Raw genomic sequence first — 13,875 nt, forward strand, 5'->3', positions numbered from 1 at the left:
TTTTTTTATCTCCACCTAATCATATAATGGAACGAAACAAACAGTCCTAGCCTACTACACTCGGTATAAAATATTGTGTTAACCTATATGCAAACTTGATGAAATCTCTCCGTGTGACAGAAAAATGAAATGAAATCTTTAGGTTTTACGTCCCACGGTTATGCCGGTTAGGCTAAAGGAGACGATGATTATGAGGAATGAATGAAATGGTGGAATGAAGAGTGGGAGGAAACGGGAGGACCCCGAGAAAACCCACGAGCACGATGCTTGTCCACCACAAAGTCCACACGGCACGAGCTGGGATCGAACCACGGAGGTGAACGCTCTACCACTGAGCCACCGCGTCCCTCCGTGTGACAGAGTACAAGTATGTTGGTGTAAATATTGAACAAAATATAAAATTTTGAGTATAATATTCAATGTTTCAAATGTGTGGACTCAAAGAGTCGGTTGAGTTGATTTTAAGTTTAGCGTTCCATTCAGCAGCCAGGCTATATGAGACATGGACCTACTGATTTACGTGGAATCTCGACATCAGCTCCCGGCGGGAATCGAACCCGGGTCTCCCACGACAATGGCGCGTACGCTAACCGCTTAGTCACGAAGGAGTTCGTGTGGATTCAAAGAAAGCACAGTTTGTAATCATTAAGAATGACATATCGACATACTACAAGTAAATATTTTGAACATTATTGATAAATTGCTAGAACCGAGAATAAAGAACGGGATCTAATGATGGTAAATGTATTTCCTGGAGCTGTAAAACCAGTTGGAAAACACTACAACATTGATATTGTTCTATGCTCGACTAGCTTTGACCTGTTTGTTAAGTCGTTATTCTATTAGGTAACTTCTTGTTATAGATAAATTTCCAAATTATGTATAAAATGTATCTCCATATCTGAATGTTAAAGATAATACATTTTTTAACGTAGCATATATAAAACTTTAGCATTCAGACATAAGTAGGCAAGAGCACTATATCTAGACTTATTTCATGTATTAGTAAATGATCTTTGATGTCTTTTTACTAAATAATAATTTGGAAGTTGAGTTTTTATATTTATTCTGAGTGGCCATAAGTGAAAAAAAAAAGTGGCCATAGGTAGAAACAGAATGGCCACAAGTGGTGAAATGTACATTATCTTTAAAAAATACATTTTAACTAACTTTTAAAGACTGTAGGTAACAATTTAATACGGAAAACGTGTTCACAAGAGTTCAAATTAGAAGTACAGGGTTTTCATAAAGTATGGACGGATTTAATTCGCTTATAATTTACATAAAAATGCTTATATTGAAATCAAATAAAGTGCAAACGGTAGCGGAAGGATTAAATTTTTACCTGTAATCTTCACCAGCTCAGTTCATTCACCGCCCCACCTCCAACTGGGCGCCACTAGGAATCGACTTCTGTGGGCTGTTGATGATGCTTTCCCTTACCCTGCTCACTGTTGCAGGCGATGTTGGCGGCCTCCCACTTCGAGGACGGTCCAGGACGCTTCCTGTCTCCAAGAACTTAGCATGCCACTTTCGGATTGCACTCTCAGTCGGTGCCGGTTTTTTGAACTCTTTGGTGAACTTTCGACACACCAGAATTGGTGATTTTAGCTCTGCGTACCACAGAACACATTGCGCTTTCTCTTTCACCGACGCCATCTTTGATACGGTAACAGTTTGTCAACTAAAAATTTAATCCTTCCGCTACCGCTTGCACTTTATTTGATTTCATTATGAGCATTTTTATGAAAATTATAAGCAAATTAAATCCGTCCAGACTTTATGAAAACCCTGTATACGTTTTCCAATCATCTACAAATAGCGGCAATATCTTTTACAAAAAAAAAAGTAACGAAAATGAAAAAGTCCTTAAAGTGGCCATAACCGGTACCTCCACCCTATCGCGTACCCGCCAGGAAAGACGAACGAAATTTTTTTATCTTTAAGTGTTAAAAACAGGTTTAAGATAGTAAATGACTGACAACGATGAAAACCAGTATGCATGCAACTGAATAAAACAGGACCCCGCATGCTAACACCCAACCTTTAGATAAATGACTATTAAAGTGGTTTTTAATAACTAAACAAAAGGTAAAAACAAAGATAAACTTCCAAATAAAAAAGCTGGGTGGGAGCAGCGGGGTCATATCTCTCTCTCATCGCCGCTCTCATCTCGTCACTCCACTGCAAAGCGATCGAGGATCAGACCTTTTCTGGAGCATGGAAGTGGAGACAAGAGTGTAAGTCATTTTCCCTTTTCTCCGATCTATGAGCTGTGGATTGGGTAGTGAAATCGGTATCCCGTGAGGGGATAATACATTCACTGGTATCCACTATACTATTTGTTAATTTTGTAACTGTAACCGCCAATAAATCAGATTTTGATCAGATTGCATTAATTTTTCAATAGCCGAAGTTAACAATTAAGTTGTATCTCTAGAAATTCTCTCTTTGAAGGATCGAAATTGATATTTTAAAAGATCGAAACAACCCTGTAAGTAAAAGAGCACATGGGACTATCCATAAATAAAATTTATACACAGAGTGATCAAGATAGTGTAAACAACAGAGGTAAACACTACATTCAGTACATTGGTGTAGTGCAAATTTGCAAGCCATCGGTTCGTGGTTTGTATCTGGTCTTCCATTAGCAAATGCTATAGTTACTATAGAAAGTCAATAATATTATGGGGTATTCAAGTTTTTTATGAACATTTCAGAAGCCTGTTTTCTTTTTCTTAATTTGTCTTTTTATTTTTTACTTTCAATGCATAAGAAACATTACTTAGTTAACTTCAGGTAGCTGAAGTCATGAGATATTCCTTTCCTTTTTTTCTTTCTTTCCGTACGTTCGAAATCGTGAATATTGACAGTCTGTGCCCTTGTGTTTACGTGTAGATCCTGAATTAATATATCAATGAACGATTTTTTTTTTTTTTTTTTTTTATTTATTTGCGTACCTTGATGGATACAACTATTGGGAAATAAAGAATAATACAGTATAAGTGATGAAACGAAGAATTGAAAGAGACAACAATTTTCAGTTTTACTTTTTTTCAATTTTTTAAAACTTATTGCTGGAGCCCAAACTTACCCTTTTTTCTTTCATTTTTATCTTACTTTTATTCCCCTGCCTCCGACGGTAACGGATAGTTTTTATTTAAAAAAAATTCTAAATTAAAGCAAACGAACACCATCCCGGATAGTCCGGAACCTTGGAGGGCGTCCAGAAGGGCCTTGGATTACGGCGATAAGAGGGCATGTTAGAAAGGGGGAGTTCTTAATAACTTTCCTCTTTGTAATATCTCCCGCGACACAGACTCGTTGCGATCTCCAAACGGATAATAGGCCTGGATGGCGAAGGCCGTACATCTTTCAGCAGATAAATATTTTTGGCGCTACATCAACACGATGATAGTATACTTTTTTTTTTTTTTTTTTTTTTTTTAGTTGCGAGACTCCGGATGCATCAGTCACTTTTCTATTTCTCACCTCAAACTACTTTTTTCATTAAAAAAAAAAACACTTTCTCTATTATTCTATTTCTTTTCTTTAAGTTTTTTCAAGTTCCTCTTATATTTACAATAAACCATATTTGATTATATTTTATTTTGATTAAAGATCTCAAGTACTTCCTTGCTTGGACGTATTTTGTGGACGAGAAGTATACGCGTTGTTCGATATTCTTTTTTTTCTTTTAATCTTCTCACTCAAGTTGTGTAGTGTTCGGGCTTTGGAAGTGCAATGTTCCATGTCATCACTACAGATTACTAAAATATCTTTTTTTATTTTTATTTTATTTTTTTATTTTTTTTTTTTTTTTTTGAGGAGGGGGATGTCATGAATAGCTTCATACCCCATGATGCGGTATTTTATGAAACATGAAGTATATATCCATCCCATCTAACATACGAATATTTATATAGAGAATTATTTTGCTCATCTCATTCCTAAATAACTTTTGGTGCGGCTGATCTTAAATGAATAATACGTACAAAATTTAATAATTCTGTGATGTTAGGCCTAACGATAATATTTCGGCCTTGAGATATTGTATTTTTTTTGTTTGTATGGGAGAAAATAAAAAATAGTATCTTTGTTTACTAGCTGACATAGTTTATTATTATTAAAGAGAGTTTATGATTGATATAGAAAGAAGTAAAAATATTCCATCGTTAATTTTATATCGAATCTTGTACTTATGGGACAAAAGAGTCTAGACAAAATGACTACATTTTATTTTGTATTAAATAAGTACTGTATGTTTGTTAATGGTTGTATCGACTTCTGTGATAGGGAGAGGTTATTATCCTTCCTTGTCTCCTCTAATTTGAGGATTAACATAATATTGACTTTAAATGGTACTTTCCTCTCACTAAAGGAGTGAAGTGAGTCATGTGCCCTCCAACATAGTATTGTCCCCATTCTTCTGAATCTATTGCACGCGGAATATTCTTTGTGAAATGTCATCTAAACAAAAATAATTGCTAATGTAATTTGATTTGGTTGGTGTTTTTACACTATACTGACTTTATGTCAATTTCTATGTAATGAGATAATGTAAATCAGGCGAAGAAGTAGATATCCCTCCCCTCCCCCAGTGATCTAAAAGTATTATAGTGAAAATTCAATTTTAGTGAAATGTCGTAAACTTCAAAAAGTGTGTTTACTTATCAATATCATACAGTGTGTTCGAAAAGTTGGCCTACGTCATGAATGCCTTACTTAGTCGCTAGTACTAATTCAGCGCTATAATTTTTTGAATAATTCGTCGTACCTCTTACAAGATATTATCTTTTTGGATAATTATTATTATTTTTTTTTTCTACTGAAATTTTATGGAGGATCTTCCCACAGTTTGGAACTACTTAAATCATTATTATTGGAACAAAAGTAGTGCCGAGCATCTTGTTTGTATGGGTTATCATTCTCGGAAAGTTGTTCTATCTAAATGGAACAGTTTTTTAACTGATGCTAGCATTGCTTCGTATAACAGAACATGTGGACCAAATCAAAACATATTTAATATACCAGACATAGGAGTTTACCTGAAATTGACAACGTTTATTATCTCGGACATGACAAAATATTTCTAGTTTATGGAATAAATCTAACAGAACAATTACAGTTTACGGTGAAAGACAATACTGCAAATTTTTTTGCAGTACTTTATTAAATATTTTGTGTGTAACATCCCTAATATATAAAAATATAGACTCAACATCCTCAGAAAGATTTTATATTTTTAAAGAATTCTTGATTACAACTTATGTGTGACTTTTTTCCATGAACTTCTTTGGTAAAGATATGATCCGAACGGAACGTGATTTCGAAAGATTATTTAAGATGCATAAATTTGGCGAATATTTTCTCTTCTTATTTTAAAATACTCTATTATTATATCATGTAATCTATAAACATTTCAAGCCAGTGAATATTGTTCCGTATATGAGAAATAATTACCAATGAAAATGTGATATAACTTCCTTTAATGTACAAACCTAAAGTATAAACACACTTAATTGAACATATGAACCCAAATGACAAATTGTTTTGTTTCTCAGTCCCCCTTTTCATTCACTATTCTATCCATATCTGGGGAGGAGGTGGGGAGTAACATTTGTAACTTTATCAACTCTTTCGTAAGCATATAAAAGAAAATATTTATATACATATATTCATATGGCGCTATGTAATCATTTGATATAACCTCTGCTATTTTCAAGTTTTATTTATTTATTTATTTTCGTATTTTGTAATACACATGTGCTATATATTTTTGTTGAGTATGATTTTAAATACAAATGCAAAAGTAGAACCAGGTTTCCTTATAGCCCTTGTGATAAGATGTATATATTTTAATGTGTAAGGTTTCTATTTCAGCTGATATACATGTAAAATAGAATTACAATTCAGAAAATAGGTTGTTACCGTTCTCACCAAAGTAAAATAAATAAAAATAGAATATCTCTTCACAAGATCAACAGTTCAATTTTAGAAAAAAAATTTATAGTTTAATCTTAATATTTCAACGCGAAGGATTTTCTTTTTTAACTTTCTTTGGATCTTATAATTCTTTATCCCTGTTCTATTTAGTATTCTATTCTCAACTCTTGTCTTCTCTTTTTCTATATCCTTCAACCACACATTCCTCATCCCTTGTTTCCAATCTTTCTATTTTCTTTCTTTTTCTACCTCTCTAATTTTTCTGTCCTTTCTTCTTCGTTTCCTTTTCTTTCCTTCCAGGCTAACCATCCTTCTTCGATTCCTTGTGGTGTCAATATTTCAGCACGGACATATAAAATTTTTAGTTTAGAACATACAGTTAGAAATCAAAATAATGAAATAATTTTCTTCGAATCAAGTCTCTAGTGTTCAGTTGACTAGCAACTAATTCAAGCAAGGAATGACGAGAGGGAACGTTACATGTATTTTGAGCTGAACTGAGTTATTTTAGTTGTTCCATCCCTTTTGATCATATCCAAATCCCGTAACCTGGTAATAATCCCGGTTACTGACAGATTTTTATTGCAGCCTTTCCCTCTCTACACACAAAAAAAGGAAATGTAGGAGGAAAAGTGCCTCAGGATATAGTCGGAACCCTGAACAGATGCACATCTATTTTGGTGTGTATAAAATCAATATTAATTTTCACATCGCGGTCTTTTCAAGAACAACAACAACAACAAGTATTATTATTACATACCGGTACTATAAATGAACTACCATGTATCAGCATTATATGTGTTGTCAGTTTCACCAGAGATTCTGTATTAGGCCAGCTCTTGAACATGGGTCAAATCTCTCAGGGATTTGTTTGAAATTACAAGCAACTTCGTAATTCTGAATGATTATCTTACTCCTTTCATTCATCAGTATGTATCGTTTCCTTCTTCCCACCTCCCTTAAGTTGCATTCAGATTAAACTGATACTGAATGATGCTTAATTGTCACGTTTATATGGTTAAGATAATAAAACATAATGGAAGATGGGTCATCATCTAAGAAGCAAGACAGCATCCATATAGGAGTAGATTTATTGAGTAATTTCAACCTTCACCTCAGATAATACAAGGGGGCGCGGTGGCTCAGTGGTAGAGCGTTCACCTCCGGTGCTTGGGGTCCCTGGTTCGATCCCAGCTCGCGCCGTGTGGACTTTGTGGTGGACAAACACCGTGCTCGTGGGTTTTCTCGGGGTTCTCCCGTTTCCTCCCACTTTCTTCATTCCACCATTTCACACATATCTCATCATTACCGTCTCCTTTAGCCTAACCGGCATAACCGTGGGACGTAAAACTTAAAGATTTCATTTCATTTTTTCAGATAATACAAAAGTAATAATACAAATTATATTTACAAAGTTATATCAGTAACTCGAGTAGCATAGTGGCCGGAGTTGGTTATCAAGAAGTCAGTCCTTGCTATCTCTCACGTATGTTCATGTGTTCATGCAATCCCTTTATACAGTAATAAATCATGTAATAATCATAAGCACAATGCATACTCACAACCCATAGAGTCCTTTCATCGTCGTTGGCTCTGATTGAGACGTTCTGAGAAGACGGTTGTCACCAAACGATGCGGTTCGAATATTCACTAATTGTACTGTTGATGGATGACGATCGGATCATAATAATCGTTCAAAAATGCCCGTTTTTATACTAATTCGAAGACTATTTTGGATTTAAGGGAAAGCACATGTTTACACTTGTTTTTCGACATAAAGGAAAATATGTTTTCCTTTTTCTTTAAAATAGTCACCTTGGAAGTGTTTATGTAACTTATTTTTGACTTCATTGGAAATTCAATTTGTTCTTATACAAGGTCATACGACTTTTCTTTTTAATTTTGTATTTGGATCGCTTCTTATTTTTTGTTCTTGGTTCACTTTTAAAATTACATTCACGGAGGAAATATCGCAAAGTATACGTGAGTATATATATATATATATATATATATATATTTAACTTTTTCATTACTTATATCTATTGGAACATGATAACATAAACATCACTGCAATCCATTCACGTTGATTCCGATTTGAGACAGGAAACAAGTCTTGGCCCTTAGAATAGGGTCTACCGAGAAATGCATCTATTTTATTATTCCATCCTTCTACAGCATGTTTCCGCTAGCAACAAGTCCATATATTCAGAAGAGTGTAATCGTTTTCAAGCCACTAATATAGAAAATAATCCAAATTCTTCTAACTTTCCATTAGCAGGAGAATCACCATGGATATATAACCAGCTTTTATCCATGTCGTGGTTTTAAAAAGGTAGAACTGTACACATTTGAACTGACAACCGTATACCATCATCACAATTAAATTCACAGAAAAGGCCTAAGCTTGTTGTTCTTTTTCCATAAGCACTTCTTCATACAAGAAAAAGCAATATCCGTATGAACGCATATCAATCTGTACGCAATTGTTTGAATATGTGCCAAGTAAATAGGGGTGTCCGCATGAGATTCAGAAGAAAGAAAATAAACGTATCACTGTAGTATGAGTGATTATTGAGAAAAACGAAGTGAAATTGTGTAGTATTTGAATTCGTGTATTGATGCGATATTAGTAGAATGTGTTGGTATTTTAATTCCATTGTGTTAGTAACTAACTTAGACGTGTATACTGCAATAATGGAGAAAAACAAAAACGTTTAGCAGAAGGAAATGAAACTGAAGTTGCACTAAGATTCACTTTATGAATGCAGCATGATGTCCCTAAAGTGGTAAATATTTTGATGTCGAAACACCATCCTATGATTATTCCTGAAGGAATTACGAAATTCCTTCTTTCCGCACGGAAGGCAAATATTTTTAAGCCATATGCAATATTTTGCACTATCCTCGTTTACAAATATACCCAACGGACGCATCCCGAGGACCCCCTGGCCTGAGACGGTTAGATGGCATTCAAGCTTTTTACAGGCCACCTAGCACAAGTTGATTTGTATTTTAATTTGCTTTGTGTTTTATGCACTGTAGTATTCATGACGTACGTCCACATGCTGTATTTTATACTCAACTCTCCTAAAATGAACCTGTAAGCTTTAATGAAACTTTTAAGAAACACTTCCTAAGGGTGGTAGGAGTGGGTATTAGGTAGAATATCTATTCAAAAAATGAAAATGAAATCTTTGAGTTTTACGTCCCACGGTTATGCCGGTTAGGCTAAAGGAGACGGTGATGATGAGTAATGAATGAAATGGTGGAATGAAGAAAGTGGGAGGAAACGGGAGACCCCCGAGAAAACCCACGCACACGGTGTTTGTCCACCACAAAGTTCACTTGGCGGGGGCTGGGATCGAACCCGGGACCCCTAGCACCAGAGGTGAACGCTCTACCACTGAGCCACCGCGGCCCCAATATCTATTCAAACAGGCAACAAAAGACAATAAATTGTTCAAGAGTTCTAGAAGCAATATTGAAGCTATATTTTCCATCGCAGTGAGAAGATAAAAACACATTGCTTTCTTTGTCAATAGTGCTTAGTTTGGAAGATTTAACAGCCTAAAGGTATTCATTTTGCACACGATACAAATGTTTAAGTATTCAGAGAAGAGAAAAAAGCATAAAAATAAGAAAAATTTGGGAAAGGTTCTAGAATGGTGGCCTGCACATAAATGTGAAGGTGGATTAGTAGCCAGTTTTGTTCCTTTCATCATTAAAGCTCAATACTCAATTTAAAAACCGAGTGAGCAATAGCGAGAGAAGGCAGGTTAGTAAAAAGTTGATTACAACTCCGCACCACACGAATTGGCATATGGCATTGGGCAATAAGCTGCCAGTGCGGTGTTACTAAACCTTCAGGGAGTCAATCATAATTGATTTTGTTTGTATTTGTGGACAATTATGGATGATTAGATTCGTCACTGAAGGTTTGGTAACAGCGCACTGCGAGCTTATTGGCTGACGCCATACGCCAATTCGGGTGACGCGCAGTCTAGTTACTTTATTATGACTCACTGGGGATACAGGATAGTGATCTAGAACCCTGCCAATATTTGTGGTCAACAGTTAGAAGCAAAGGATGAAAATGAAACATGAACAACTGTAGGTAAGGTATATTTCAATGACAATAAATAATTAATGCGAGGCTGAAAACATATACATATGGGCGTCATTTAGGGATGCCATCAGCGGAAGATTAGCCATATATATTTATTTCAAGGTGTGTTATAAGCCAGCATGAATACAGCTTCAGAAAGAACTCATATATATAAACTTAGGGTTACCTTTACAATGCCCGCTCCAGTTGATAACGTTACACTGACACGAGAAATTTTTAGATCAACAAAATAAGCCCGAACTCTCGTAAGCTAACTTGACAGTACTCTACTTTACTATTCACTTTTGAAGTGGTTTTATTTATCGGTATGAAGTATGTTTCGTAAAGTCTACTGTAAACTTGTAATAATTAATCCATTCGCGTGAAGTATATGTGTACATAAGCGATGCGGTAAGTAGTATGTCATTCGGTAGATTTTACTACTCCTTCATTGGTAATACGACTCGCAATTGCGTGTGTACTTTTGTCAACTTTCGGTCGTCAACTTTTCACTCCACCTTGTTCATTAGCTTGTTGCATATTATTAATATACTAATAATATTATTTACAACTGCCGAATTTTCATTCTCACGCATCTTTCACATAGGCCTATTTGTGTACTGTAAACATAACTCACAACTTCTGACATACAGTATAAACTAGTACATAATACATAAGGGAATTAATGGCTTATCACTACTTCTCATACTTCCCAGGTTATTAGTCTAGAATTTATTTGGTAATTCCATTTATATTTAACATACCAGGTCTGGTGTAGTATCATTCCCAGACGTTCCTTTCAAACATGAAACGCAGATTCCCATTCTTCCATTCCATGCAGGGTTGCCAATCAATAACAAACATATAGTATGATACTATTATCTATTTATCATTGCATTATACTCATAGCATACGGACCCCAACAAAATGCTTTCTTTCTTTCTTGTACACTGTTATCAGTGATGGGGGGGTGTCCACAGGCATGAGGAATGCCTATGTAGGCCACAAGTGTTGTATTGATCAATTAGAGAAGGTGAAGAAAATTGATTGTTGCAAGTCCAATATGGATGGTGGCAGCCGCGTAACAACATTTCGAATATAGGAGGAGGCAAGTCTTTTTGTTGCACCCCTCTCACAACAGCGCCCCCCATCACAGCGCGTAATTTCCACTAATCTTTACAGTATTACTGTTATGTATTTTTTTGTGAAAAAAATTTTCTAAAGTGATCAACAGATTCTCACAATACACCTACACGCACACTTTTCTTATTTTACTTTCACACCACATTAATCTTCAAATGTTTCAGTACATAGATTGAACTGCACTATGTATTGATATACCGGACTAGAGATGCAAAATAGCCGAATTTTTGAGACGTGCTTTATTTTCATTTAAAAACAAAACGGCTTTATGAAAGAAAACGGAAATTTTCGCTCTTTTGACAAAACTACGACCTCATAAGTCCCACGTTGGTTGCCTAACCATGTCAAGTTCTTGAAACTTATACATCTTGAAATATGTTGTTTGGGTTGCTTAAAGTCAAACTGGCAGACAAGAAAAAAAGTATCACTGCCATTCCAGAAACACTATTGTTTCAGATACTCTTCAATATCTAATATTAGAGCCGAGAAGGCTTCATAACTTTGCTCATATTTCAGAAGAAAGTGTTTCACTAATAGCAGCAGCATATGATTTAGTTTAAGTAACTGGAGCAACAAAGTTTAGTGTGGTGGCTCTTACCTTTTATTTTTCTTCAGAATACAGTATTTTTTTTAAAGTTAGACTATGATGGGAAAGAAAAGCTTTAACCCATTGTTGTTTCTTCGCTAAATATGAAATATTAAAAGAAAAAAATCCCAAGCCAAAAATGTATAAAGAAAAGCGGAAAAATTCAAATTTTCAAAAATTAACTTTCTCGGAATCTTATCTCCTCGGGTACATGACAGCGCAATGGTAGTGGTACCGTTGGAAACGTTGTATCATTACGAACAAAATTAAGTGCAGACAATGATCCTACGATAAATAGGGATGCCCTGTAGCTACTTTACTAAACACGTTGACGAAAAATGTGTAATAGGGGAAAATTCATTTTAAAAAATCAATATTTACCCTACGATCGTGGTTTGTACCTTGTTTAAAAAGAAAAAGATTGAAAAAATCTCCTTTTTCCACTTTGGTCGGGATATTCCCGCTTCTGGTACACAATAGGGATATTTGAGTGATACAGTTGGAAAAATTTCTTTATTACGAACATAAGTAGGTATGGACCATGATCCTAGGATTAATATCGATGTGTTAGGATTTTTTTTTTAAAGAGCTCTAAAATTTTTCCTTTTCTTTGTTCCTTCGTCCATGTTTGTGACGTCACTGCCCCCAGGCATCGCAAGTGTGACTGCAAAATGCCCATGAAACACACACTTTAAAGTTTCCCCGCTTGAATGAATGCAGAAAACGGTATGAAAAGCTTTAGTAGAGATTTATAAAGTAAATTCCGAAGGTCGACGCCATGGTTCAGATCTGTAACAAAAGTCCCCAAAGGGTTAATATATTTGGCCTTTTTCTTATGAGTGATCAATTATTCTTGATTGTTGAACTTCTCATATTTATTTTTCTTATAATGGGGAACAAATGTGGAAAATACTTTCTTCATTAAAGTTGAATTTAAAAAAATGGAAAAAAAAAAATAATGTGACAGGCAAAAAAGCGTGGAAAAAACTTTTTTAAAAGCCGTTTTTAAGCCTTTGGGTACGTAACATCCAACTTTTAATATATTTAACAAGAACGGAATAATATAGTTTCAATTTGATTAAATATTTTATGTAAAAAATACCGAGCCACTGTGATCCTATAGCTCATTTCGACACAAGAACTGCACACTTTAAAGAGCAGAATTCAGTTTGCCGAAGACAGTTTCACTGTAGGCGCTATTTGTGAATTCTCTACACAGTTCCTTCACGTCCAGTGAGTCAAGCCTGTCTGAGTATGCATTAAGAACTGCAAAATGGTTCAGTCTTGCCTGGGTCATTGTGGACCTCATATAACGCAACATTGAGAAACTTCTCTCGGCAGTTGCAGATGTCGCCGGGATGACAAGCAGGCGACAAATGATTTTCAACACTTCAGGAAACATATCTCTTGTTTCTTTACAGAGTTTCTTGAAGTTCTCAAGCAGGTCTCTCAGATTTTTTGAAGTGGGAATAGTGGTGAGTAACTGTTGCGCGGATGTCTGCGAGTGTTCTAGTCTTTTCGGAGTCCGTTTTCCGCGCGGTAGCTGAGGAGATCCTTGTTTGTTCTATCGAAACCCCCCCCTATACAATCAGGGGCGACAAAAGTAATAATTAATACATCTACAGCGCCATTGGTGCAATATTACATCCTTTTTGTTCTATTGAAGGCGACCCTATACCAGGGGCGGATCCAGGGGGGGCGATCGGGACGATGCCCCCCCAGAAGAGGAATACTTTCTTATTTTATATATATAAATAAAACCCATTCCAAAGTTTGGTGCCCTTTAAAGTAGCAGTATGACAACCGACCGCCCCCCCCCCAGAAGTCGGTCCTGGATCCGCCCCTGCCTTATACAATCAGTGTCGACAAAAATAATGATTAATATATCTACAGTGTTCTTGGTGCAATATTATTTCTTTTTGGCTCTATCGAAGGCGCCCCTATACAATCAGGAGCGACAAAAGGAATAGGCCTAATTAATATATCTACAGTGCCCTTGGTGCAATATTACATCGTTGTTTGTTCTATCGAAGGCGCCCCTATACAATCAGGGGCAACAAAAGGAATAATTAATATATCTACAGCGCCCTTGGTG

The 13,875-nt window shown here is 35.6% G+C and overlaps 1 protein-coding gene across 1 annotated transcript in view; it reads right to left on the minus strand.

The window, feature by feature from the left end:
* Svip (small VCP interacting protein) overlaps positions 1-11,035 on the minus strand; it is a 64,439-nt gene extending 53,404 nt beyond the window's left edge. Inside the window, exon 1 of the mRNA XM_081752094.1 lies at positions 10,816-11,035. Within this exon, the coding sequence (XP_081608220.1) occupies positions 10,816-10,875 (60 nt within the window). The 5' untranslated portion in view covers positions 10,876-11,035. The remainder of the gene's footprint in view (positions 1-10,815) is intronic.
* Between the last annotated feature and the right edge of the window lie 2,840 nt (positions 11,036-13,875).

The sequence above is a fragment of the Thermobia domestica genome, chromosome 3, assembly GCF_964235325.1.
Source record: "Thermobia domestica chromosome 3, izTheDome1.hap1.1, whole genome shotgun sequence".
In the NCBI taxonomy this organism is placed as follows: domain Eukaryota; kingdom Metazoa; phylum Arthropoda; class Insecta; order Zygentoma; family Lepismatidae; genus Thermobia; species Thermobia domestica.